Genomic DNA, 27,976 nt, shown 5'->3' with positions numbered 1-27,976 from the left:
ATATATAGTTGCCAATATCACTCCATGTATATATGTTCGTTATCTACCTGTTGTAAATCAATACTGTATATAGTTGCCAATATAACTCCACGTATATATGTTCACTATCCACCATTGTAAGTGCAGTTGCACTATCCGACCACCAGGGGGAGTCGCTCTGGGAGTACGCGAGAGTTTGTACTGGGCTCCTCCCTTGGACTTCTCCCCCTGGGACCGATGTGTAAAGATCAGTGCCTTAGAGCCAGCCTGCCAGTTCATCTGAAGTTCAACGACGAATAGGCTGGCTCTGTTGTAAGTGTATTAAAGCCTCTGTTCAGATCCAACTACACGTGTTCGCTGAATTGATGGTTCCATCACAATGCACACCGCAGCAGTCAAATAAACCATCCAGATTTTCATTCTGTGGACAAAGTGTCACAATTATGAATGTGCTTCACATCCAGTTTATTTTGTGCTGGTGACAGAGAAGAAATGTCCACGTTCCACTGTATGTTTTGGTCCCCATCTGTGCTGTTAAAATCTGAGTTGGTCAGCCTAATTCTAGGATTTTAATCGAGACGCAGAGTTAAATTGGATGTAGAAGCCTTTTTTTGAAAAAGGGCCCATGTTAACTCTTGCTAAGCTGTCTAAAGAAGTATTATATTGTGTTTGAATATATATTAATGCTGAGTGATTTATAACATTCCATCATGAAATGTAGACGTGCCAACATAACAACTTGCATGTATGTAACTGTTGTAAACCATCCCAACATGCTTTGCATGTGTAGTCAGATAAGTACTTTGGAAGGATAGTCATTGTTGTAATGTAAGAAATACATTAAACGGTTTATTTACAGCAAGATCCCATAAAGCACAATGAAAAAAATAACTATCTGTTTTCAGTGTTTATTCAGGGATAGGTATTGGTTGAGGGAATGCTGGCAAAGGTACTGGGAGAGCTTCCCTGCTTTTCTTCAAATGATACTATGGCATCTATTAAATCCTCCTGTAAGGGCAGACTGGCCCTTCATTTACTGTGTCATTCAAGACAACCAACAGCATCTTCAACAGTGCAGCACTCCCTCAATAATGCACCAAAGACCCAGTCTCGGTTAGTGTAGTGAAATCTCTGGAGTGGGGCTTGCCACAGAATGAGGTGTATTATCATGAGGTAGCAATACAACGTTTTCTTTTCTAAATTTAGAGCACCCAATTCTTTTCTTTCCAATGAAGGGGCCATTTAGTGTGGCCAATCTACCTGCTTGCACATCTTTGGATTTATGAGGTTGAGACCCACGCAGACACAGAGAGAATGTGCAAACTCCACATGGACAGTGACCCGGGGCCGGGATAGAACGCAACAAAGGTGGTAACGGTGCTATATAGTCTGTAGGCATACCTCAGCCATATCCGTGAGCAGTGCTCAACCCAAGAAAATGTCTCGTGCCGCCATTACGTTTAAAACCATAAGGTACCAGAGAGCAGCCACAACTGTAAATTCAGAGAGAAAGTTTAGAATAGAAGGAAGAGGAGGGGGAAAATAATAAAACTAAAGAGAGTTTGATGTTTCAAAGGCACACAGTGAAATAACAAATACTGTCCTAATTCTGATGGAATCTACAATATATCTAAAACCATCGCTCAGATTTAATAGAAACAAGATCATGTGATTATCGTGCTCAGCGGTACCTCCCTCCGCCCTTGAAACAAAGATAAGAGCTTAAGTCTGGTCAACACAAGGAGAGGAGCGATTGCATTTGAAATTCAAAACATGGCAGCGAAGCAGAATTTTCAATGCCTGGAGGATCATCTCTTGTGCCCCATTTGTCTGGAGGTCTTCAAGCAGCCCTCGATGCTGCCGTGTGGTCACAGCTACTGCAAGACCTGCATCCTCCCTCTTTCTGAAAACCTGGCCGGCTATTTCAATTGCCCTGTGTGTCGGAAGGCGGTGGACAGCAGCAGCTCTTCCCCCAATGTCTCACTGGCCCGTGTCATTGACACCCTGACAGTAATGAGTGGTTCTAGCGGCGACCAGGAAAACTGCCGGGACCACCACAACCCGCTGAGCCTGTACTGCGAGACGGACCAACAGATAATCTGCGGGCTCTGTGGAATCATCGGACAACACAAGCAGCATAAAATAACCCCGCTCTCCAGTGTGTATGAGAGAATGAAGGTAATGATCATAATCCGTGTATTCACTTTCTACGTATTAACTCTCACAGATTTCAGACTTCTCAAAGGTGCTATTGTTGCCATTTCTGTGAGTATAGGTTTCTGACTCGCTGAAGTGATTGAAGTTGCAAAAGTGAAATGCAAAATCTGTTGCGATTTTCTCACAAAAGTCAGGCGTATGGCATGGCTGAAACAGATAGTTGTTAGTTTAAGAATCAAGGCAGGGTGACACGGTGGCGCAGTGGTGAGCACTGCTGCATTACAGTGCCGAGGACCCGGGTCACTGTCCATGTGGAGTTTTAACATTCTCCACAGGTCTGCGTGGGGCTCACCCACACAACCCATATGTGTGCAGGCTAGGTGAATTGGCCACGCTAAATTGCCCCTTAATTGGAAACAAAATGAATTGCGTACTTTAAATTTAGTTTTAAAACTATATATTACTTAAGTTTAAGAATCAAAGTCCAGGATATATATATATATATATATTTAAGTTCACAGTGGGGGATAAGTTAATCAAGAGGAGCCATAAACGACGGCATTGGGGGAAACAATAGATTCGGTCTGAATCACAGGCGGCGGGAAGGAAGGGACAGTGGGACCACAGACCAAAGAGAATATATGGAGACAATGAAGGTAATGATCAATGAAGGAGGAGAACCCAAGATCATGTTGATCACTCGGTTGACTCTGATATTCTGATAGAGGCCAAGTTGAGTCTTCGCATACGCCAAATACTTCAGAGTTGGACAAGGGAAGATAGGGTTGCCAACCCTCCAGGATTGGCCTGGAGTCTCTAAGAATTGAAGATTAATCAGCAGGACACTGCTGTGCACAACCCTGGAGAAGACCCATCGGGACATTTAAAATAAAATGCTTTTTCTTCTTATTTTCTTTAAAACTTTCTCTACCAGCCACTAAAATATTGAAAATGGTTAAATTTGTTAGCTGACGGTCAAGCTTCATCCACTGGATAATGTGCCTTTTTGGTGTACAAAGGCAATGTGTTTCAAGGATGGGCGTGTTGGCTGACTAATGGATGGAACGTGGATGCAAGTCATGTGATGAAACCTCCAGGAATATATATTTAATCAGAGTTCGCAACCCATAGGGAAGAAAGGGGATGTTTGCAAATGTGGGATGGAAGCAACTGGGCAAGAGGGGAGAACAATGATGCGGTCAGAAGGAAATTGCTTTAAAATGGAGTTCCACAGTGGTCACAGTGATATCTGAGTTCGAGAACATTTTTCTTGTTAAAGTGCAGCCTGTATTTACAGAAACAGCCAAATTCTACAAAGTTACGGTGTAGACATGGGCAATGAAAATAAGGTGAACTAGCACTAACATCGGATGCGTGAAACACAACCATGGCCCATTCTGGGATAAATATTTGTATGAGCAATTTGATACAGCTAACTTTCAATGTGGTACGAGAAGAGAGTACACAAACCTTAGAAGGTGGCAGGATGAGTTGAAAAGAGTGTTCGAACAGCATTTGGAAACTGGACTCTATGAATTGGAGTCATAGGGTGGTATTTGATGGAGGTGCTGGCATCAGACAGCCAGTGAGAGCCCCTGTCATCTTTTTTAAGGAAGGCCCACCATATTAAGTGCCGCCAACGCACTTAAATGTACAGCGGTGAGCCTTCTGGAGTCTGCATTCATCCCCTTACAGTAATACTATCCCTTCGACTCCAGTGCATGTTTCATTCAGCCTTGTGTCCAGTTTTCTTCCTACAGTCCTCCCTCTGTGCTCTGTTGTTTGTCTCCTTCATTCACCTCCTTACCCTTCTACCTGCCATTATGAGCCTTCCCCCACCTCCTTGCACAGCCCTCCTTCCACATTGCCCCTCTTGTCCTCACCAGCCCACCCCCGGCCTCACCTCACACTCCGCCCCGGCTGAACTTGAACCTTGGTTGCAGTGGCTGCATGAGTTCTGCAGCACAGTGCTGTCCAGGTAGACACTGGTGTGTAGAACCAAGAGGAAGGAGAACCCCTGCACTGACCAACCGCTGGCACAGTACTGATCCCAGTCAGTGACACAGGAGTGTCCTTGGGTCCAGCAGCACGGTGCTGTCCATGAGGACCAGCTCAGCACGGAGATGGAGGGCAGGAACTGGTCTGCCCCGGCAGAATGGTGAACTAAGCATCAGGAGCAGCACAGCACTATGTCAGGTAGGTTTTATATGTTTCACCCTCCCCCTCTTAAAATCTCTTGTGAACTGAGGACTGCCTTATGCACACCAGCCTTTATCAATCAGGTTCTAGTCCAACGTAATTCCCAGCTGGCGTGACACAAGTTTGGAAGGCCTGACAGGATTCCAGTGGCCAGTTGTTTTAATGAGCATTCATTTATTTTTTAGGAAACATTTTATTGAGGCATTTATAAGTTTGACATTTTAACATTCTAAATACCAGAATGGTCCAACACACGCAGAAACCCCAAAATAACATACCCAACTTCCCCCCCGCCCTAACTCCTAGGTACCCATATATTAGATTCCCTTCCCTCATTCTCCACTTCCATGCCACCCCCCCCCCCCCCCCCCCCTTCTGCTGACGGTCAGTTTTCCTTAAAGAAGTCGATGAACGGCTGCCACCTCCGAGCGAACCCCTGTAATTAATCTCTTACGGCGAACTTAATCTTCTCTAGCCTGAGAAACCCTGCCACGTCACTGACCCACACCCCCGACTTTTGGAGGCTCCGAGTCCCTCCATCCCAGCAAAATCCGGGCCTCCAGGGAGGCAAAGGCCAAAACGACAGCCTTTCTCCCGCCCCCGGCTCCCAGATCTTCTGACACTGCAAATATTGCCACCTCTGGACTCGGAGACACCCTCCCTTCCAGGAGCTCTGACATGACTTCTGAGAATCCCTGCCAAAATCCCCTCAGCTTCGGACAGGCTCAAAACATATGTGCATGATTCGCCGGACTTCCCCCGCACCTCCCACACCTGTCTTCCACCGCCTCAAAAAATCTACTCATCTGGGCCACAGTCATATGAGCCCTGTGGACCACTTTGAACTGGATCAGGCTAAGCCTGGCACATGACGAGAATGCATTGACTCTCCTCAGGGCCTTCTCCCATAGCCTGACTTCCAACTCTTCCCCCCCCCCCAAAACTTGTCTTCCCACTTCCTCTTCACCTCCCCAATTGCTTTAATGAGCATTCATGAGATGCAAATGGGATTCATGCCAGCAGGAAGACCCACCATTGGGAGAATTGCAACATGTTTTAAGCCAGCGGGTTTCCGACTTTTTAGTTCCTGCTAGATTCGCCTGCTTCCGCTCGCCAACAAACCAACCTCAGGCGGCGTGGGAGAATTCCACCCATGTTACAGACACAGGTATGGGGGGGTGGGGGGGGGGGGGGCAGTGGTGTTGTATCGTCCTGGGTTGTTGATCCAGAGACCCAGGGTAATACTCTGGGAACCCACCACGGCAGATGGTGAAAATTGAATCCATTAAATATCTGGAATTAGAAGTCTAATGATGACCATAAAACTATTGTCGATTGTTGTAAAAACCCAGCTGGTTCACTAATGTCTTTTGGGGAAGGAAATCTGCCATCCACACCTGGTCTGACCTACATGTGAGTCCTGATCCACAGCAGTGTGGTTGACTCTCAAATGCTCTCTGAAATGACCTAGCAAGTGACTTAGTTGTATCAAAATCCCAACAAAGTCAATAAAAAGGAAAGAAACAGTTTGGACCACCCAGCATCAAACTGGGCACTGGAAACAACAATGCCAAATCCAGCCCTGTTGACCCTGCTAAGTCCTCCTTCCTAACGTCTGGGGGCTTGTACCAAAATTGGGAGAGCTGTTTCACAGACTAGTCAAGCCTTACATATTCATATTAACAGAATCATACCTGACAGACAATGTCCCAGACATCCTTAACTGTCCCTGGCTATGTCCAATCCCACTGGCAGGACAGACCCAGCAGAGGTGGTGACGCAGTGGTATACAGTCGGGAGGGAGTTGCTTGGGAGTCCTCAACATCAACTCCAGACCTCATTAAGTCTCATGGCTTCAGGTCAAACATGGGCAAGGAAACCTCCTGCTGATTACCATGTACCGTCCACCATCAGCTGGTGAATCAGTACTCCATGTTGAACACCACTTGAAAGAAGCACTGAGGATGGCAAGGGCACAGAATGTACTCGGGGTGGAGGACTTCAAAGTCCATCAATAAGAGTGGATTGGTAGCACAACTACTGACCAAGCTGCCAAGCCCTAAAGGAATAGCTATTAGACTTGGTTTGCGGCAAGTGGTGAGGGAACTAACAAGATGGAAAAACATACTCAACCTCATCCTCACCAACCTACCTGCCGTAGATGCATCTATCCATGATAGTATCGGTATGAGTGATCACTGCACAGTCCTTGTAGAGACGAAGTTCTGTCTTCACATTGAGGACACCCTCCATAGTGTTGTGTGGCACTATTATCATGATAGATTAAGAACAGATCTATCAACTCAAGAGTGGGCATCCATGAGACGGTGTGGGCCATCAGCAGCAGCAGAATTGTACTCAGCCACAATCTATAACCATATGATCCGACATATCCTCACTTTACCATTACCACCAAGCTAGGGGATCAACCCTGGTTCAATGAAGAGTGTGGGAAGGGCATGCCATGGGCAGTACACGGCACATAGAGAAATGAAGTGTCAGTCAAACTGGTGAAGCCACAACACAGGACTACTTGCTTATCATCAGCATAAAAGTGATAGACAGAGCTAAGTGATCCCACAACCAATGGATCAGATCTAAGTTCTACAATCTTGCCACATCCAATTGTAAATGGTGACGGACAATTAAAAACTCACTGGAGGTGGAAGCTCCACAAAGGTCCCCATCCTCAGTGTTGGAGGAGTCCAGCACATTAGTGCAAAGGATAAGTTTGAAGCATTTACAATAATCTTCAGCCAGAAGTGCCGAGTGCATGATCCATCTTGATCTCCTCCAGAGGTCACCAGCATCACAGATGTCAGTCTTCAGCCAATTCGATTCACTCCACGTGATATCAAGAAATTGCTGAAGGCGCTGGATACTGCAAAGGCTATGGGCCTTGACAATATTCTGGCAATTGTACTGAAGACTTGTGCTCCAGACCTTGCCAAGATGTTCCAGTACGGGGGTGGCATGCGGCGCAGTGGTTAACACTGCTGCCTCACTGCGCTGAGGACCCGGGTTTAAATCCTGGCCCTGGGTCACTGTCCGTGTGGAGTTTGCACATTCTTCCCGTATCTGGGTGGGTTTCACCCCCACAACCCAAAGGTGTGCAGGGTAGGTGGATTGGCCACGCTAAATTGCCCCTTAATTGGATAAAAAAATAATTGGATACTCTTTTTAAAAAAAAATGTAAGTTGTTCCAGTACAGCTTCAACACTGGCATCTACCCGGCAATGTGGAAAAATGCGCAGGTATGTCCTGTACACAAAAAGGAGTACAAATCCAACCCGGTCAATCACTGCCCTATATCTTTTTTTATAAATTTAGCATACACAATTATTTTTTTTCCAATTAAGGACAATTTAGCATGGAAATAGCTAATAAATGATTTGGTTCATTGGAATCTACTTTTTAATGAAGTATCTGCGTCAACAATTAAGTATTTTGTCTTTGCATCACTCTACAAATTATTCCTGTTGATGTAAGGGGGGGAACGATGCTTAACATGTTTGTACAATACTCATCTATCTGTACTTTTTGTAAAGACATTAACCCATTTTAAAATTGCTAGTTGAATGGCATGCACCTATTAAATGGCCATTATTCTTTGGGCCCCTTTCCTGTTCTGTTGTTGATTATTTGCCCTGTCTTTACTTGTGAAACTTGTTTAAAAAGGCAGTTTTTAACATCATTAGTTTTGCATCATCTAATGGTTGTGTGCTGGGTAAAATAGGGTGAGGTAAACTATTGGACCATAGGACAATCTGGTTGTGGGCCAGAATCATATTTATTTTGCTTCGGACAGAGGACATGCCTTAATTTCCTCTTGAGCTATACATCACACCATGTAATGTTGACATTTTGCATAAGACCATATACTTGTAGCTACGAGTTGCAGTTCTGTGGATCTTGAAGTGGCTTTGAATGCAACCTGAGCATGCATTGTAATCCCACCTATTTGCCCTTACAGTACTTAAGAATCTCAACAATCAACAAATGGAAGAATCTGGGGAGGCGGTGGCATCGTGGTCACTGGATTAGTAATCCAGAGACCCAGAGTAATGCTCTGGGGACCCAGATTCAAATCCCGCCACTGCAGATGGTGAAATCTGAATTCAATAAAAAAGATCTGGAATGAAAAGTCAAATGATGACCATGAAACCATTGTTGATTGTCGTAAAAACCCACCTGGTTCACCAATATCCTTTCGGGAAGGAAATCTGACATCCTTACCTGGTCTGGCCTACATGTGACTCCAGACCCACAGCAACGTGGTTGACTTTTAACTGCCCCCTCAAGGGCAATTAAGGTTGGCAATAAATGCTGGCACGTCCCATAAACGTATAAAAAAAAGTATTGCCGCTATCTCACGGGTGAACGTGACGAAGGAAGCTTGTCGCAGGGAAAAATACTGCAGTCTAAATCTTTGTGTTGGGCAGGACAAAGATCCTGTGAAGAAATATTAGGTGCAGCCTAATTGCTATTGCATTTCTTTCCAGGAACAACTCGCTCTGCACATAACCGGAGCTCAGATGCAAAAGAACAACACGGAGAGGCAAATGAACAAGCTCATTCACAACAAGAGCCGTATCATTGTGAGTCCAGTAGTACTGGAGGTTGTTTACAAAGTTCAGTTCATGCTTTTTTGAAAAGATCATCTTTACACTCTTCCTCTTTGATATAAAATTTAATGTGAATGGATAAATAGTCCATAAAGGATTTGTATAATCCGTTTTAAGGACAGACTCGATTGCTACCTCAGTCAGCATGTTCGGAAATATGTGCTTCAAGAATTCCCCGATGGGAGCAGCTGACATTGTAGTCTACACAAGTGTTAGATTTAAGACTTTCTGCAACTAAACCCAAACCGTTTAAAATCAGAAAAATCACACCATTGCGCATTCTGTGAATGGGAGATGTGTGCCACAAGATTAAGAAGAACCCTTTGTCAGTTTATTCGGACATTGCATTGGTTGTCCAGCACATGCTCATATTCTCAACAAAGGACAGAAAATGTCACATTCAAGACTGTATTTTTCAGGCTAAATTTATTTAAGGGCAGCACGGTGGCACAGTGGTTAGCATAACTGCCTCACAGCGCTGAGGTCCCAGGTTCGATCCCGGCTCTGGGTCACTGTCCGTGTGGAGTTTGCACATTCTCCCCGTGTCTGCATGGGTTTCGCCCCCACAACCCAAAAATGTGCAAGGTAGGTGGATTGGCCACGCTAAATTGCCCCTTAATTGGAAAAAATAATTGGGTAATCTAAAAATTTTTATTTAAAAAAAAAATGTATTTAAAAGACTAAGACATATCACAATTGAAGTTGGGAATTTGGAATCGATAAAGTATTAAAAGCTTTCAACTATTACACCATTACTCGGAGTTATTTTCACTAGAAATATTATGTTATTAACCAATTTTGGCAATCATGTTATGTGAGATTCCGACATGCAAATTGAATAGAATCATGATTGTTTTTAATACCTCATTTGCATTTTAAACACATTGGTCCTAAGAGCAACTCTTAGTGGTTGTTATGTGCTGAGAGCTTCAAAACGTCTCACATTTCACAGGCAGAATGAAACCCCTGATGGAGTTATAAGGAACGGGCACTCACAAAATGTTCATTTCCGGAACAGGTTAGATAAATTTTCTGTGCTCCGATTAACATGTAATAGATTAAATATTGCTGAAAAGAGAGACATGTTTTTGCATCTTGCACTTATCAGGAAAATGCAAGAGTGTCAAATTCCAAAAGACCACATCAATTTAACTTTCACTGCACTCCCTCCATGGTCAGCATACTCTTTCTCAGATAAGGAGACCAAAACTGCACACAATATTCCAGATCTGGTCTCGCTGAAGGCGTGTACAGCTGCAACAAGACATCCTTGCTCCTGTACTCAGGTCCTCTTGCAATGAAGGCCAACATACCATTTGCCCTCTTAACTACTTGCTGTACCTGCACACTTGCTTTTAGTGACTGGTGTACCAGGACTCCCAAGTCTATTTCTCTCGACAACACTTGTGAATTGTTTTAGTTCATTTCACCCTCCACACACCCCAGGCATATACCAGATACAAAGCATTCCTTTCAGAGGGCAACCTACAGTTTTCATTTTAAAGCTTTATTGTTCCTGAATTTTTTGATATTATGGTCAATTTTATGTGCCCGACACTAGAGGCAGTGGGAGTCTTGCCTTGCAGCTGGGCAGCTGGTGAGAGCCCTACTTCACTTCTTTTGGGGAAGGTCCAATGAATTAAGTGCCAATAAGACAAACTGGGCAGTAACAGGCCTTCCCTGGGATCAAGAACCCCAGGGCGTAATTCCCGCACCCAAGAGAGCTGCTGGACAATCCAAGGTTGGCAGTTGTGCATTGCTTACGCAGCATCGCCATGGAGGCAGTAGCTGCTGCAAAGTAAGGCGCTTACCTGAGGTCCATGAATGCCGAGGGACCCACTCCGTAGGTGAGTGATGGCAGGAGTTGCAGGAGAAGAGGTGGAGGCCCCCCCCCCCTCCCCCACTTTCCAATACAGGCTCCTTCAATCAGGCACTGCATGCCTTTGAACAAGTGGCTCACCTCTGCATGGCAAGTTCCCCCAGCTGTCGCTGGGTGAATAGAGCAGCTGGGTATGAAGGCCCCATCAGCCTTCCGGCCCAAGACTTAATTGAGGCGGGGAGGTGGCAGTGCCCTATCCGCCACCCTCTCCTGTGATTAAATGCCCACCCCATCACCAAACCCATCTCGGGGGAAGTCATTAAATTCCACCCTATGGATCAGCTTTATGTCTCTGCATCTTTTTCAGTGATTGAATATCTCCTCGGTGGCTTGCTGGTTAGATGTGGTCTGCTTCGAGCACCCATTCATCATGATTTCCACTAATCTGCCCTCTCTGGATTTACATAGGAACAGCTGGAGGCCATGTGACCCTTTGAGCCCGCTCTGCATTCATTGTGATCATGGCTGATCATCCAATCCAGTGACCTTTTCCCCCCTTCCCTCCCCCATAATCCTTGATCCCCTTCGCACCAGGTGCTATATCTAACTGCTTTATAAAAACATTTAGGGGGTGATTCGCCAAATGGAGCCCAAGTGTTCGCGCCATCGTGAACGCTGTCGCGTTTCACGATGGCGCGAACGGGCCCAGGTACGACCGATTCTGGCACCCACAGGGGGCCAGCACAGCGCTGGAGCGGTTCATGCGGCTCCAGCCTCCTTTTGCGGCGCTGACTTGGAGAATCGCCCCCATAATGTTTTGGCTTCAACTACTTCCTGTGGTAACAAATTTCACAGGGGTGTTCAGGGGCCGGCCGTGCCAGAAAGTAGGCCCGGGGACGGAGAGGCCGGCCCGCCAATCGGTGGGCCCCGATCGCGGGCGAGACCCCATCGGAGGGCCCCCCCCCCGGTGAAGGAGCACCCCCCCACAGGTCACCCCCGACTGTTCGCGCAGACTTCCTGCCGGCAGCGACCAGAGGTGAATGGCGCCGGCGGGACTCTGTTGTATCGGCGTGGCCGCTCGGTCCATCCGGGCCAGAGAATCGGCGGCCCCGCCGATTCCAGCGGCCAGCACCGTGCCAAACGCGCCGGCACAAATGGCGCCGATTCTCCGCACCTCGGAGAATCGCGCGCCGGCGTCGTGGCAAGGTTGCGGCGATTCTCCGGCCCGGTGCGGGGCTTGGAGAATCGCCCCCATAATGTTTTGGCTTCAACTACTTCCTGTGGTAACAAATTTCACAAGCCGACCACTCCCTGGGTAAAGAAATTTTTCTGCTTCTCTGTTCTAAATGATCTACCCCATATCCTCAGACTGTGGCCCCTGGTTCTGGACATCCCCACCATCGGTAACATCCTTATTGCACCTACCCTGTCTAGTCCTGTTAAACTTTTATAGAATTAGCCCATTATGCATTCTATCTGATTTGTTGATTACTGCTTCAAAGTGATTGCACAGGTTAGGCCCCAAGAACACTCATACAACTCAGTATTTTTCAACTTCACCTGTCAACACCTCTCATAGAGCATTCACGTCACACATCATAGAGTTTTCTACAATCGACTTAGGATGTCACTTACTCATCAAGAAAGTAAAATAGGTTAGTTAGGCAAATCATTACCCCTTCTGTTAGCTAGGATTTACTCAATGATTTTTAAACAATCTTAATTTCCACTCCTGACAATTAGCGTATTTATTTTATTCAGAACAATGTGATGCTATTATGTTTGTACTTTTCTGGGTCTCTTCTGTCACACCATGTTCACCTGTTTCCAATTTAATGTGACTTCTCTAGAGTTCTTTAATTCTCACACAACAGGCAGAATTCTCCCATGTGGGACTAAGTCCCATGGCTGTGATGGGGGTGGGGATGGGAGGTGTTTCGTGCTGCAGAAGCCAATGGAAAACCACGCCATATCTTTCGTCACCGGCATAATTAATGATCCATCCACGGGTCTTGCACGGTCTTCCGTGGGACCCGGGCTTGACCTTGTTTGCCGTTATATTCAGGTGCCAAATGTAAAAGGCTGACTCAGCATTGGACAAAGTAGCTTGTTCTCCTGAAGAAAGGAGATGGACCCCTCTCGAAAGAAAGTAGACTCCCTGAAGAATGAAAATGAACTGCCTGAAGAATGAAAATGAACTGCCTGAAGAATGAAAATGAACTGCCTGAAGAATGAAGATGATCCGCCTGAAGAATGAAGGTCAACCGCCTGAAGAATGAAGGTCAACCGCCTGAAGAAGAACCACCTGAAGAATGAAGATGAATCTCCTGAAGAAAGGAGGTGGACTCCATGAAGAAAGGAGGTGGACTCCATGAGAAAGGAGGTGGACTCTATGAATAAAGGAGGTGGACTCCATGAAGAAAGGAGGTGGACTCCATGAAGAAAGGAGGTGGACTCCATGAAGAAAGAAGGTGGACGCCATGAAGAAAGGAGGTGGACTCCATGAAGAAAGGAGGTGGACTCCATGAAGAAAAAAGAGGCATCTCCAGAGGAAAGAAAATGGACTTCCTAAAGAAGATGGTCCTCCTGAAAAAAGATGTATCCCTTTAAGAAAGAAGATAGTCCATCTGAGGAAAGAAGGTGGTTCCCTGAAGCACGAAGATGGTCCTCCTGAAGAATGAAAATGGACTCCTTTAAGGAAGCAGTCCACCTGAGGAAAGAAGATGGTGCCCTGAAGCAAAACGATGGTCCCCTGAAGCAAGAATATAGTCCCTTTAAGAAAGAAGATGGACATCCTGAAGAAAGATGGCCCCGCTGAAGACATAAGATGGACTCCTTAAAGCAATAAGATGGTCCTCCTGAAGAAAGAAGATCTTCCCGAAGAAAGAAGGTAGTCTTCCTGAAGAAAAAGATGGTCTTCCTGAAGAAATAAGATGGTCCTCCTGAAGAAAGGAGATGGACCCCTTTAGGAAAGAAGATGGACCTCCTGAAGAAAGATGGACTTCCTCGATTACACTGAAGTTGGAAGCTGGAAGATTCACCAGGTAGATGCCCCCCCCCCCCCCCCCCCCGCCCCCCACACCCACTACTATGGTCTTCCAGGGTCACTGGTGGCCTCCGTCCCAAACTCCGGAGGCAGCCCACGGGCCTTCGTCAGGTAAGTCCTGACTGTTGAACATCACATTGGTCCAGATGTGCTCTGGACAGGTGTATTTTCCCACTGGCATCGTAGAGAATTGGGCGTGGGAGGCCTTCATCTGCATCCCATTAGCAGGAAGCAAATCAATTTTACACCAGCCTCCAGCAGGATTCCCGATCCGCCATGGTTAACAGCATCGGAAGAAACCACCCCCCCCCCCCCCCCCCCCCCCGCGGACTTGCCACTGATCCTGTCTGCGAGGGCATGGGAAATCCGCCCATTGACTATGCACTTGTTTCTTTTAGGTTGACAGGTCAGGAAGGTGTAACTGAGGTGGAAGATCAACCATGATTTTATTGAATGGCAGAGCAGGTTTTTATTTTTAGAAAATATTTTATTAAGGCATTTATAATTTGAACACTTTTAAATGGAAAGATCCGACAAAGACAAAAAACTGATGGAACAGGTTTGATGGGCTGGATTACCCACCACTGCTACACCTTGTCATGTCATGACCTCCTCCTAAGCACCAGATATATTTGTCCTCAATGCGAACCCGACTGCTCCACATGCTCCCCACTAACCCTCTGGATTCTAGTATTTATTCAGTTTTCCCAAAAAAGAATCCTACCTTTTATGTTGTCTGTATTTCACCAGAATGAATCTGATGTCTTTAAATTGGTGATTCAGAAAGAGTTCCAGGAACTCAGAAGTTTTGTAGATGAAGAAGAGGCGAACATCATCCAGACCATACAGTTAAAATGTACCACTGCTGTTGAGTCAATTGATGAACAACTGGAAGAAGTGTCCAAAACTCTAAAGCAGTTTACCGAGGTTGAAGATTCATTGAAAAAACTGAGCAACGAAAATCACTTGGAATTTATAAGAGTAAGTACAACTGAATTCCCTCAATCCATGCTCAAGTGACACATAACACACAAGTTAATTGAGCTGTGGAAACAGATAAATGTCTATAAGGGAACAAATAGAAAATAAATATGGGAAGATATTGGGTACAGAGGACATAGTGATGTAATGTCGGGCAACCAACTAGAACAGATCCCAAACCAATCCTCAAATGTCATTCAGATGCTCCCCGATTGATATTCTACCCCTTCTTGCTTAGATTATTTAAAATTCGACATTTAGAGAAAAACACACTATCCAGACCAAACTTACTTAACAGAAGCATATCTCCTATTGCCTGATCTTGGTTTGATGGGATCGGTCCTGTTTTCTTACTGTTGAGCAATAGGACACGAGGATGGAAAATATCTCGAAAGCAGATAAGAACATAAGTAAAATGAAAGCCTGCATAGGGAAATGGTGATCACAAATCAAGCAGCTACAAACCAGGTTCACTGATGAAATTATTTTATTTATTTATTTTTTTATTTTTTTTTGTAAATTTAGAGTACCCAATTATTTTTTCCAATTAAGGGGCAATTTAGCGTGACCAATCCACCTATCCTGCACATCTTTTGGAATGTGGGGGCGAAACCCACGCAGACACGGGGAGAATGTGCAAACTCCACACGGACAGTGACCCAGGGCCGGGATTCGAACCCGGGTCCTCAGTGCCGTAGGCAACAATGCTAACCACTGTGCCACCGTGCTGCCCCCACTGATGAAATTATAATATTTAACACAGCACTAATGAATCAAATATGAGGTGGCACAGTGGTTAGCATTGCTGCCTTCGGCGCTGTGACCCGGGTTCGAATCCTGGCCCTGGGTCACTGTCCGTGTGGAGTTTGCACATTCTCCCCGTGTTTGCGTGGGTTTCGCCCACACAACCCAAAGATGTGCAGGTTCGGTAGATTGGCCACGCTAAATTGTCCCTTAATTGTGAAAGAAATAATTGGGTACTCTAAATTTTTTTTTAAAATGAATCAAATATGAGCAGGTCTTGAGGAGCAGTGAGTACCATCCCTGCCTATGAGACTTCAGGCTCCCTCTTCTCTAGAGCGTTACCTCTTTCATTTTCTGGCAGCCAGTCTGACATCACTGTGGGCCGTAGGGTTGTTAACTCTCCAGGATTGGCCCAGAGTCTCCAGGAATTGCAGTGAGGTGCAGTGAGTACCATCCCTGTCTATGAGACTTCAGGCTCCCTCTACTCCAGAGCGTCACCTCTATGGCTGGCAGTCATCATCAAATTGGGTAATGAGTCTTTCTGCTTTCCAATTGGCATGGGGGTATGAGGGAAAATCATGGTGATGAAACCAATGCAATTAATTGCAGTGGGAAACCTCACCTTCCTGGGTGGGGCGCCTGGAAATGGCATCTTAATTGGCTGCCCACTCCTGTCTAGTGTTCCCCAGACAGAATTATGGCCAACGTTTTGATGCACCTGACAAAATTGAGCCTGACATCTCTACTGGATCAGTATCTTGGATTTGGTATTAGCAGTGATTAATGGCAGGTCACTAACTGGTTTCTAGGATTTGAAGGGTGTGTGGTCTTGAAATGTGCAGATGTGATACAAAATGTAAGATGAATAGATAAATAAGAGTTAATATCTGATCTTTCCTTTGTATCTATCTCTTCCAAATGTTTTAATTATATTTTCTATACATTTTGCAGAAGTACAGTTCAATTGTTTCAAGGTAAGAGTAATCTGTGATCTCTCTCTTACATTATTGGATGCTGGGGGAATGAAGTTAAAGGGATTCTTGAATGTATTAATTCTGCCTAATCCTAGACTCTTGTTTTCTTTACCTGAAAGCTGTCAAACCTCTTGAAGTTTGGGCGGATCAAATGGTGGCAATTATACAGACCAGCAGACCAGGCGCAGCACGGTGGCACAGTGGTTAGCACTGGCGTCTCACAGCGCCGGGGATCCAAGTTCTATTCTATTGGGTGACTGTCTATGTGGAGTTTGCATCTTCTCCCTGTTTCTGCGTGGGTTTCCTTCAGGTGCTCCGGTTTCCTCCAACAGTCCAAAGATGTGCAGGTTAGGTGGATTGGCCATAATCAATGCGCAGGTTACCGGGATAGGGCGGGGGAGTGGGCTTCGGTAGAGTGCTCTTTCGGAGGGTCAGTGCAGACTTGATGGGCCAAATAGCCTCCTTCTGAGTGGTAGGGATTCTATGATTCCTAACCCAGGCTGCTCATAGATAACTAAGCTCAAAGTTGGCTTTGTTACCCCTGAGCTGGGAGGCAACAAATAAAATTAACAAAGGTGTTATTCTTCCCTGGGAAAGAGTGTGGCTACTTGTGGAGAACAGGATAGGGCTAGGCTGTGATGACTTCCACAGTCAAACAGCCTGATGACACTCAGACACTAACAATTAAGATCCCCCGCTCACCCTAAATATACACAATGCTGTGATACTGGTGCTCTTTTCAAACAAGCACACTACTTGTGTAAAGGCTTTTGTGCCCTCTGTGCTGGCCACCTACATAGTCTAAGATCATCGTACTCTGTTCCTCTTTGGTGGGAGAGAGATCTGAGGCTGGAATTCTGGGCACCAGCTGCTGGTGAAGTGCTGGTGAAGCATCGGCAATTTCACCTACCGGTGAATGGGAGGGAAAAAGAAAGCTGGTTTTGGTGGCAGCAGTGGGGGAGGTGAAAGAAGAAGACGACTCTGAAGGTTATGGTTGTAGGGGCGGAGAGGGTGGAGGGTGGGCTGGTGATGTCGTAATCATTATTTTTATTTGGTGCCTCCCTCTCAATGCTCATTCTGGCTGAGTGAGTGGACATGCTGTTCAGGTGTCTCAGTACTTCAGGCCCCTTCTGGTCAACAACCCCTCCATCACCAATTTAAGCATCTTTCAGAGGACTAATGAACCTCGAGCGCTGCTTGTGTGAAGGTACTTGTGCCCCCACCGACATTAACACATTGCAGGCTGGCTTGGTGTACCTTGTTACCCAGAGTGCCCGTCATAGTATTATCTGCCTTTCACTGACCAGACTAGCAGGTGACTGCTGGAACAGGTCTCAGAACCAGTAATACATCTGTGGGTTTGTGCAAGATGTGAATTACTGGGTTACTGATTCAATGTTAGTAAAATCCTCATCACTGAAGGAATAGTCCATTTACTCCCTCTAGCCTGTTTAAGCAAGTCAGCATCCTACACCCCATGTTCCTTCAGAGTATTCCACATGGGTTCCAGATTCACTGATCAGACTTTATCAGGTAAAATAAGTCTAATCTTATTTTCAGTCTTTCATTAAAATGATTTTATTTTGTCCAATTAAGGGGCAATTTAGCATGGCCAATCCACCTATCCTGCACATCTTTGGATTGTGGGGGTGAGACCAACGCAGACACGGGGAGAATGTGCAAATTCCTCACGGACAGTGACACGGGGCCGGGATCGAATCTGGATCTGTGGGGCAGTAGTGCCAATCAGTACGCCACCCTGCCACCCCCATTAGTAGTGGTTTTGATGACTCTTTATTGTACACATCCTTTAGAGGATGAGAAGGGAGACTTAATAATGGGAGATGAGGAAATGGCTGAGGAACTGAACAGGTTTTTTGGGTCGGTCTTCACAGTGGAAGACACAAATAACATACCAGTGACTGATAGAAATAAGGCTATGACAGGTGAGGACCTTGAGATGATTGTTATCATTAAGGAGGTAATGATGGGCAAGCTAATGGGGCTAAAGGTAGACAAGTCTCCTGGCCCTGATGGAATGCATCCCAGAGTGCTAAAAGAGATGACTAGGGAAATTGCAAATGCATTAGTGATAATTTACCAAATTTCACTCGACTCTGGGGTGGTCCCGGCGGATTGGAAATTAGCAAACGTGACACCACTGTTTAAAAAAGGAGGTAGGCTGAAAGCAGGTAATTATAGGCCAGTGAGCTTAACTTCGGTAGTAGGGAAGATGCCGGAATCTATCATCAAGGAAGAAATAACAAGGCATCTGCATCGAAATTGTCCAATTGGGAAGACGCAGCATGGGTTCATAAAGGGCAGGGTCGTGCCTAACTAATTTAGTGGAATTTTTTGAGGACATTACCAGTGTGGTAGATAACGGGGAGCCAATGGATGTGGTATATCTGGATTTCCAGAAAGACTTTGACAAGGTGCCACACAAAAGGTTGCTGTATAAGATAAAGATGCATGGCATTAAGGGTAAAGTAGTAGCATGGATAGAGGATTGGTTAATTAATAGAAAGCAAAAAGTGGGGATTAATGGGTGTTTCTCTGGTTGGCAATCAGTAGTTAGTGGTGTCCCTCAGGGATCAGTGTTGGGCCCACAATTGTTCACAGTTTACATAGATGATTTCAGTTGGGGACCAAGGGCAATGTGTCCAAGTTTGCAGACGACACTAAGATGAGTGGTAAAGCAAAAAGTGCAGAGGATACTGGAAGTCTGCAGAGGGATTTGGATAGGTTAAGTGAATGGGCTAGGGTCTGGCAGATGGAATACAATGTTGACAAATGTGAGGTTATCTATTTTGGTAGGATTAACAGCAAAAGGGATTATTATTTAAATGGCAAAATATTAAAACATGCTGCTGTGCAAAGAGATCTGGGTGTGCTAGTGCATGAGTCGCAAAAAGTTGGTTTACAGGTGCAACAGGTGATTAAGAAGGCAAATGGAATTTTGTCCTTCATTGCTAGAGGGATGGAGTTTAAGACTAGGGAGGTTATGTTGCAATTGTATAAGGTGTTAGTGCGGCCACACCTGGAGTATTGTGTTCAGTTTTGGTCTCCTTACCTGAGAAAGGACGTACTGGCGCTGGAGGGTGTGCAGAGGAGATTCACGAGGTTAGTCCCAGAGCTGAAAGGGTTGGATTATGAGGAGAGGTTGAATAGACTGGGACTGTACTCGTTGGAATTTAGAAGGATGAGGGGGCATCTTATAGAAACATATAAAATTATGAAGGGAATAGATAGGATAGATGTGGGCAGGTTGTTTCCACTGGTGGGTGAAAGCAGAACTAGAGGGCATAGCCTCAAAATAAGGGGAAGTAGATTTAGGACTGAGTTTAGGAGGAACATCTTCACCCTAAGGGTTGTGAATTTATGGAATTCCTTGCCCAGTGAAGCAGTTGAGGCTCTTTCATTAAATGTTTTTAAGGTAAAGATAGATAGTTTTTTGAAGAATAAAGGGATGAAGGGTTATGGTATTCGGGCCGGAAAGTAGAGCTGAGTCCACAAAAGATCAGCCATGATCTCATTGAATGATGGAGCAGGCCCGAGGGGCCAGATGGCCTACTCCTGCTCCTAATTCTTATGTTCGTATGTTCTTTATCAGTTTGATTTTAGATTAATAATTTTAAAACCTGAAACAGCACGGTGGCACAGTGGTTAGCGCTGCTGCCTCACAGCTCCAGGGACCCGAGTTCCGGCCTTGGGTGACTGACTGTGTTGAGTCTGCATGTTCTCCCTGCATCTGCATGGGTTTCCTCCGGGTGCTCTGGTTTCCTCCCACAGTCCAAAGATATGTTGCTTGGTTGTGGTTATGGAGATAGGGCTGGCAGGGGGGGGGCAGCCTAGGTAAGGTGCTCTCTCAGAGGGTTAATGCAGACTCGATGGGCTGAATGGCCTCCTTCTCCACTGTCGGGATTCTATGGATTCTCTACGAATTCTAACAGAATAATCCCCTATAACAATAGAAACTTGGGAGTTGGGAATAGTCAGACAACTGGTTAATTTTAACTCATAGTGGGAAATAGACACAAACAGCAGAGAAGATGTTTGGATTGTGTCTGTTTTGGCAGGCTACATTAAAAATACCCCATGTTTTTCAACATAATGTCCTATGCATACTTTTCTTTAATTACTAAGATTGAAATAAGTACTTCATGTGTGTAAATGAACATTGGTATGAGCAATGATTAAATATGATCAAGTGCTAATTTTAAGAGAGATGACCGCTAGATAGGGGAGGGCATCAAATCTGGAAATTGGGAGAATTTATTTGCTTTAGAACAGTGTGTGTGTGTGCGTCTGAATTCCCATTGATTAGATGAGTTCCTTTGTATCAGGCTGGTTCTGTTGTGTAAAACTGCAGAGGATTCTTATCACAGCCTCAGTGTTTACATAAGTCATTACCCAATGCACAATAGGTGCTACTCATGCACTCCAACTAAGCCAAGAGCAAATGTTTTTCATACAAATAAACTCACTGCATCAGCCAATGAATGATTATAGTAGTTACATAGTTAAAGGTGGTTACTATTTTTAGCACAGTGACTTTGCTATTTGGAACCGGTTTAGCTCACTTGGCTTGGCAGCTGGTTCGTGATGGAAAGTGAAGCCAGCAGCGCGGGTTCAATTCTTGTACCGGCTGAGGTTATTCAAGAAGGCACCCCCTTCTCAATCCCTGGCAAGGTTGTGATGATCCTCGGGTTAAATCACCCCCAGTCAGCTCTCCCCCTCAAAGGGGAAAGCATCCTCTGGTCATCTGAGCCTTGATGAGTTGCTGCAGTGCCCTTTGCAGATGGTACACGCTGCTGCCACTGTGCGTTAGTGGTGGAGGGAGTACATCTTTAAGGTGGTGGATTAGGTACCAGTCAAATGGGCTGCTTTGTCCTGGATGGTGTTGAGCTTCTTGAGTGTGTTGGAGCTGCAACTCATCCAGGCAAGTGGGGAGTATTCCATCACACACCTGACTTGTGCCTTGTAGGTGATGGCTAGGCTGTGGGGAGTCAGGAGGTGAGTTACTCACTGCAGAATTCCCAGCCTCTGACCTGCTCTTGTAGCCACAGTATTTATATTGCTCGTCCAGTTCAGTTTCTGGTCAATGATATGGCCCAGGATGTTGATAGGGGTGGAGGTAGATTCAATCATAGCTTTCTCTGACGAGCAAAACCTTTGCAAGGCTCTGGGGAAAAGGCAGGGGACTGAGACTAGTTGAGTAGCTCTTACGCAGGGCCAGCATTGACTCGACAGGCCAAATGTCCTCCTTCTGTGCTGTCCCTGTTACCATACTATAATTCTATGAATCCAAAAAGAAAGGGCTGAGAGACATGCAGATTACCTGTTAACATTTAAGATTACAGAATATCCTTCCCTCTAATTGAGCCTTTAAACTTTTTCACTGACAGTAAATCAATGAACCAACTTGCTGTCTGTTCAGAAAGGCATGAAGCTTCACAAACTAATTCTGTCATGTAGCCCTGAGTGTTTAATCTGTTTATGATTCTCTTAGCTGCGAACAGGTGCCACAGCCACAGTCAGACAAAAACTTCAGCACCATCTCCTTCCAGCCTGGCTTCAGACATGATGACATCAAACTGACAGTCTGGAAAAAACTGCAGAAGAGGATTTTACCAGGTGAGTTTGAATGGTGGGATCATGTTAACAGGTAAGAGAATAGTTAGGTAAAACATCATGTGACCAGTTAAGTGTGAGTAAAGAGATCATTACTAGGTGCTTCATTAAGGGTGGAACTTACAGATTTATTTATTTATCAGAAAATATATTTTTGTTCGTCTATGGCCAACGTTACCTCCAGAAGGTGTAGGAGGAGACGTTGATAAGGTTCTATAAAATAGAGGGCTGGATTTTTCGGTCGTACCCGCCGCATGTTCGCCACCGATGGGACAAGGACCATGTAAAGGTCCGTTGACCTCGGGCAGGAATTTCCGGTCGTCGGGCGGACGCAGCAGAAATATCCCGCCCAAAGTGTGACGAGACCCGCAAACACTGGTCTAGTGTTAAATAACCTGTTTTGGTTATTGTCACTGTGGCTGTAGTCACTATATAATATCTAAGTCACATCTCTCCCCAACTTTCTACAATAGCGTAAAATGGGTAAGAGCAGTTAACAGCCTATTTTATAGCTCATGAAACACCACCAGCAACAAGACTGCAATGGTCCAAGGAGTGCAGCAAAGGTTTACCTCGCTGATTCCCGGGATGGTGGGACTGTCATATAAGGATAGACTAAGTAGGTTAGGATTATATTCATTGGAGAAGAGAAGAGTGAGAGGGGGTCTCATAGAAACTTACAAAATTCTAACAGTATCAGTTAGCATCCATTCAAAAGAATGTTCCCGATGGTGCGGATGTCCAGAACTAGGGGTCATAGTTTCAGGATAAGGGGTAAACCTTTTAGGACTGAGGTGAGGAGAAGTTTCTTCACCAGAGAGTGGTGAATCTGTAGAATTCACTACCACAGAAAGTAGTTCAGGCACAAACGTGTAATTTCAAGAAGGAATTAGATAGCTTTTGGGGCAAAAGGGATATGGGGAGACGACGCGATCAGGGTATTGAACTTGATGATCATCCATGATCATAATGAATGGCGGAGCAGGCTCGAAGGCCAAACAGCCTCCTCTTTCTATTTTCTATGTATGTTTCTATGTAAAACTTACCAATGTCTTAGGAAAAAATAAATGCCAGTGCTGGTCCCAAGCAAATGATAGAAAAATAACACATGAATGATCTGTATCTACATGGGCGTGTGCAGTAAAAGACAATGCGCCACCACAAAGGTAATACTTTATGGGATGTGGCCCTGATATGTTGCAATCCCACAGGACTGTGGTATACAGGTAATTGAAACTACCAAATTGGTTCTGAATTTAGAAAATCTTTATGCTGTTGTCTTTCACTTACTTAGAACTGGGATGTTCCATTCCAAACTCATTACAAACTTGAGTCGGCAGAAACAGACTTTAGTTAAGTGAATCTGTGCTATATTCTACTCCAGGACTTGGAGTGAAATCCTGGTACACTTTCCTCTCTGGATGCCAAGTAGGCATTGGAGGTTAGATGAGTGCCTATGTTTTCCTCCTCCAGGCTGTTTGAATGAGGGAATTCCAGGCACCGGCCCATGTTGACTGGACCTTCTTCAAAAGAAATAAGGTAGGGGCAGCATGGCGGCCTAGTGGTTAGCACAACCGCCTCACGGCGCTGAGGTCCCAGGTTCGATCCCGGCTCTGGGTCACTGTCTGTGTGGAGTTTGCACATTCTCCCCGTGTCTGCGTGGGTTTCGCCCCCACAACCCAAAAATGTGCAGAGTAGGTGGATTGGCCACGCTAAATTGCCCCTTAATTGGAAAAAATAATTGGGTAATCTAAATTTAAAAAAAAAAGAAATAAGGTAGCAAGTTCCAGCCCAACTGCAGGTCTGTATGTTAGGAAGTGTCAGGAAATCCCAGTGGAATGCTAAAGGAGTGACGACTTGACATTTAAAAAAATAAATTTATAGTACCCAATTCATTTTTTCCAATTAAGGGACAATTCAGCGTGGTAAATCCACCTACCTTACACATCTTTGGGTTGTGGGGATGTAACCCAAGCAAACACGGGGAGAATGTGCAAACTCCACACGGACAGTAACCCAGGGCCGGGATCGAACCTGGGACCTCGGTGCCGTGAGACAGCAATGCTAACTACTGCACAACTGTGCTGCCCTTGGAGTGACAGTTTGACATGATGTTTACTGTTACTCCTTACTGCTCTTCCATGAATCTCAACATCAACCAGGACAAAGCAGTCAGATTGATCCCCCATCCATTCTCTTCACCACCAGCATACTGTGGCTTCAGTGAGTACTGTTTATGGATGCACTGCAGCAATGTGCCATGGTTCACTCCATGGCACATCCCAAAACTTGTGGCTTTCACCACTTAGAAGGCCAAGGGCAACAACTGCTTGGGAACACCATCGTGTCCATGTTTCCCTTCACGTCATGCACCAACCCGATTTGGAAATGCATTGCAATCCAGTCACTAGTGTTTGGGTCATCTGGACTGCTCTACCGAACAGCACTGCAGGTGCACCTTCACTACATGGATTATTAAGAACATAAGAAATTGAAGCAGGACTAGATAGTAGGATCCCTCATACCTGCTCCACAATTCAATATGATCAAACTGATCATGTGCCTCAGTTCCACTTTTCACCTGTCCCTATCCCTTGATTTCCTGAGAAACAAAAAGTCCATCTATTTAAGCCTTAAATATCCTCAAGGTGAAACTGCTATAACTCTCTGGGATAGAGAATTCCGAAGATTCACAATCCTCTTAGTGAAGATATTTCTCCTCATCTCAGTCCTAAATGATCGACCCCTTATCCTGATACTGTGCCTCTCTCTTCAAGATTCCCCAGTCAGAAGAAACAGCCTCTCATTGTCTACCCTATCAAAGCCCCTTCAGAGTCTTGTATGTTTCAACAAGTTCACCTCTCATTCTTCTTAACTCCAGAAAGTATCAGCCAATTAATTCAGCTTCTTGTAATTGGACAACACGCCCATCCCAAGAACCAATCCAGTGTACCTTTACTGTACCACCTCCAAAGCAAGAGTACCCGACCTTAAATATGGAGAAGAAAACTACTCATAACATTCCGGGTGTGGTTACATTATTCTTGTACTCCAGTCCCCTGGCAGTGAAGGCCAACATGCCATTTGCAGTCCTAATTTCTGCGGCAATCGAAGAGAAAGACCCATCACCACCGTCTTAGTGCAATTAGGGATGGGTAATAAATGTTGGAGTTGTCAGCTGTATTCCAAAAATTAATTTAAAAATAAAACACTATTGCAACATGCACCCCATATTAGCAACCCCCCCCCCCTCCTCTAAGGATGGACTTTGATGCACGATATCCCAATTTGCATAACTAGAGGTGAAGTGTAAATCCATAAAATCGAGGTCTAGAATTTAATATTTATCTTCTGTAGTTCAAGCTGGAAGTTTTCTCAATGTAGATTGATTACTCTATGGAATTGTTTGTCTGATTTCTTTCAGAACCCGAGGAATTAAAATTGGATCCCAGCAGCGCACACCCACTTCTGATCATAACCAACAGTAGCACCAGGGTAGAATGTGGAACGTACCTCAAGCGCTTGTCAATAATACAGGAGCGATTTGACTGCAACACCTGCATCCTCGCCAACAAAGGCTTTTCCTCCGGCAAGCACTATTGGCAAGTGATTGTCAGTGACAAAATGAAGTGGCGTCTCGGTGTCGTCAAAGGCACTACCTGCCGCAAAGGAAAGCTGAACAAGACCCCGGAGAATGGAGTCTGGATGATTGGAGTGAAGGAAGGAAAGATTTACGAGGCGTACAAGAATCCTAGAATCCAGCTTACACTCTTTGTGAGGCCACGGAAGATTGGCGTGTTCCTGGATTATGAGGGAAGGCGACTGTCGTTCTACAATGTGGATAATCCCGATGAGCTCAGCTTGATCTACACTTTTGATGCAGACTTTCAAGGGAAGATTTATCCAATTTTTGACCTTTGCTGTGTTGACAGAACTGACTTAGCACCTATCACACTTTGCCGTGTATAACCATCTCCAAGCACTCAGCAAGAAGCCTAATGCGTAGCCTGTAACTTCATGATGGTCCAAAATGGTGCCGGAGCGAGGCGACATCCTGCAAGCAGTGCCCAGCATACCCTCTGATTCTATCTTTTACTCTCGCTTTATGCTTCTAAAACTTCATTCTAACTCTTTTGAACTCTGCATTTTGCAGTCTCTCATTCCTTCCCTATGTACGGTTTGCGTTGTCTGTATAGCGTGCAATACTGTATATACTGTTCACTGTATACTAATACATGTGACAATAATAAATCAAATCAAATAAAATATCACAACTATTTTGGTGTCATAATTACTGCCATCTGATTTTGTAAAGTGGTTTGCCCAAGGAAATGCAACATGTAGTTCAAGAGATCCTTCTTTTCAAATTAATAGCAGATCTCCTGTGTGATCTGAAACACTGTTGTAATGTTTAGCTGTAATATGGATCCCTGTTTAGTGGGGTCTACCCCTTTCTGGCTACTGAACTGTTTGGGGCGATAGTTTTGCATAAGTTGTCAAATGCCTGGAAAATGCTACGGTCAAAGGGAAGGCAATTAGCTATTGGTAAATTTCTGGCTCCAGGTCGAAAGAACCAATCATGAATGGTTTGGCTTTCTATCTCATTTTTGTTCAAGATTGTTTCCATTTGTAACACAATGATGTCCGGTACATGGTGTCTATTGGGTGAGATTTGGAATCTATCAGGAATGTGTCAGACATGTGTTGGATGCAAGATATTTGTTATATATTATACATTGAATCCTATAATCATATAAAATTTTACAGCACAGAAGGAGCGCATTTAGCCCATTTTACCTGTGGCAGTTGTTTGAAAGGATTATCCAATTAGTCCCTATTTCCTCTTTCCCCAATAGCCCGACTGATTTCTCCTCTTCAAGGATATATCCAGTCCCTGTTACCATTGAGTCTGATCCACAGTCCTTTCAGACGGCGCATTTCAGACTATAATAACCTGATGCATAAAACAATTTCTTCTCATCCTACCTCCATTTGATTTATCAACTTCTTAGAAACTTATGAAGAGGCCTACCCAGAATTGAATTGAATTTTCAAAAAGTTGTCTCCTGGAGTGTGCCACGTATTGGACTGCCAAGCTTGAGTCTGGTGCGTTTAAAAATCAGGTCATGGCACATATCAGGCGCACAAGGGGACGTGACCTTAAATCCACCTGCGTGTCACATTCTTAACCTGACACTGAAAAACTGCCCCATGCGATTTTTTTACATCCCCATCAGTGGTCTTTTCATTGTGAAAGATTTATGTACATAAATTGCGCTGTGTCTGTTCCTGCACCCTCTTTAAATTGGAAAAATTGATTTTATTGCCTCTCCTTATTCTTTGTATCAAATTGCATCATGTCGCACATCTCTGCTGAATTTCATCTGCCATGTGTTTCCCCATTTTGCCCGTCTGTGCCCTCCTGATGTTTGCGACTCTCCTTTTCATTGTTTACTACATTTCCGAGTTCCTGTTATCTTTGAGATTGTGCCCTGTGTGTCCAAGACCAGATTATTAATATATATCAAAAAGGACAAGTGGTGGGTTCCACCACTGTATATTTCCACCCAGTCTGAAGGACAACAGTTCACTGCTAGTCTCTGTTTTATGTTGCTTACACAGTTCCATATTGATGCTGTCACTGCCTCTGTCATCCCATCCATATAGATATTTGAATGATATAATGGCTGGGGAATAGATTAAGTATTTATTTGCATGCTGGCTTTCACTATTGTTAAACCATATCCTTCCAACCTGCTGTATGAGGCGAATAGAATTTGTACTAAAAACTGCAATGAATTAAAAGAGCATCAAAGGT

At 44.8% G+C, this 27,976-nt stretch overlaps 1 protein-coding gene across 3 annotated transcripts; it reads left to right on the top strand.

The window, feature by feature from the left end:
- Nucleotides 1–1,320: 1,320 nt before the first annotated feature.
- On the top strand, nucleotides 1,321–26,435 carry LOC119974686 (E3 ubiquitin-protein ligase TRIM50-like). 3 transcript variants are annotated; one of them, XM_038813801.1, is made up of 6 exons: nucleotides 1,322–2,157; nucleotides 8,838–8,933; nucleotides 14,576–14,806; nucleotides 16,502–16,524; nucleotides 22,037–22,161; nucleotides 25,583–26,435. In XM_038813801.1, the coding sequence occupies exons 1-6, from the start codon at nucleotides 1,753–1,755 to the stop codon at nucleotides 26,125–26,127; spliced, it is 1,425 nt and encodes a 474-aa protein (XP_038669729.1). In that variant the 5' UTR covers nucleotides 1,322–1,752; the 3' UTR covers nucleotides 26,128–26,435. The 3 variants fall into 3 exon arrangements, with proteins under 3 accessions (XP_038669731.1, XP_038669729.1, XP_038669730.1); XM_038813802.1 differs by having other exon boundaries at nucleotides 1,323–2,157; nucleotides 14,609–14,806; XM_038813803.1 differs by lacking the exon at nucleotides 14,576–14,806 and having other exon boundaries at nucleotides 1,321–2,157.
- The last annotated feature ends 1,541 nt before the right edge of the window (nucleotides 26,436–27,976 follow it).

Source organism: Scyliorhinus canicula, chromosome 12 (genome assembly GCF_902713615.1).
Source record: "Scyliorhinus canicula chromosome 12, sScyCan1.1, whole genome shotgun sequence".
Lineage (NCBI taxonomy): Eukaryota > Metazoa > Chordata > Chondrichthyes > Carcharhiniformes > Scyliorhinidae > Scyliorhinus > Scyliorhinus canicula.
This window is presented reverse-complemented; position numbering and strand designations above follow the sequence as displayed.

Excerpts from the sequence above, each read along its gene's own strand:
- LOC119974686 (XM_038813801.1), top strand. The coding sequence starts at position 1,753 with ATGGCAGCGAAGCAGAATTTTCAATGCCTGGAGGATCATCTCTTGTGC. Across the intron at positions 8,934-14,575 it reads ACAACAAGAGCCGTATCATT|AATGAATCTGATGTCTTTAA; the intron begins GTGAGTCCAGTA and ends GTATTTCACCAG. Across the intron at positions 14,807-16,501 it reads ATCACTTGGAATTTATAAGA|AAGTACAGTTCAATTGTTTC; the intron begins GTAAGTACAACT and ends TACATTTTGCAG.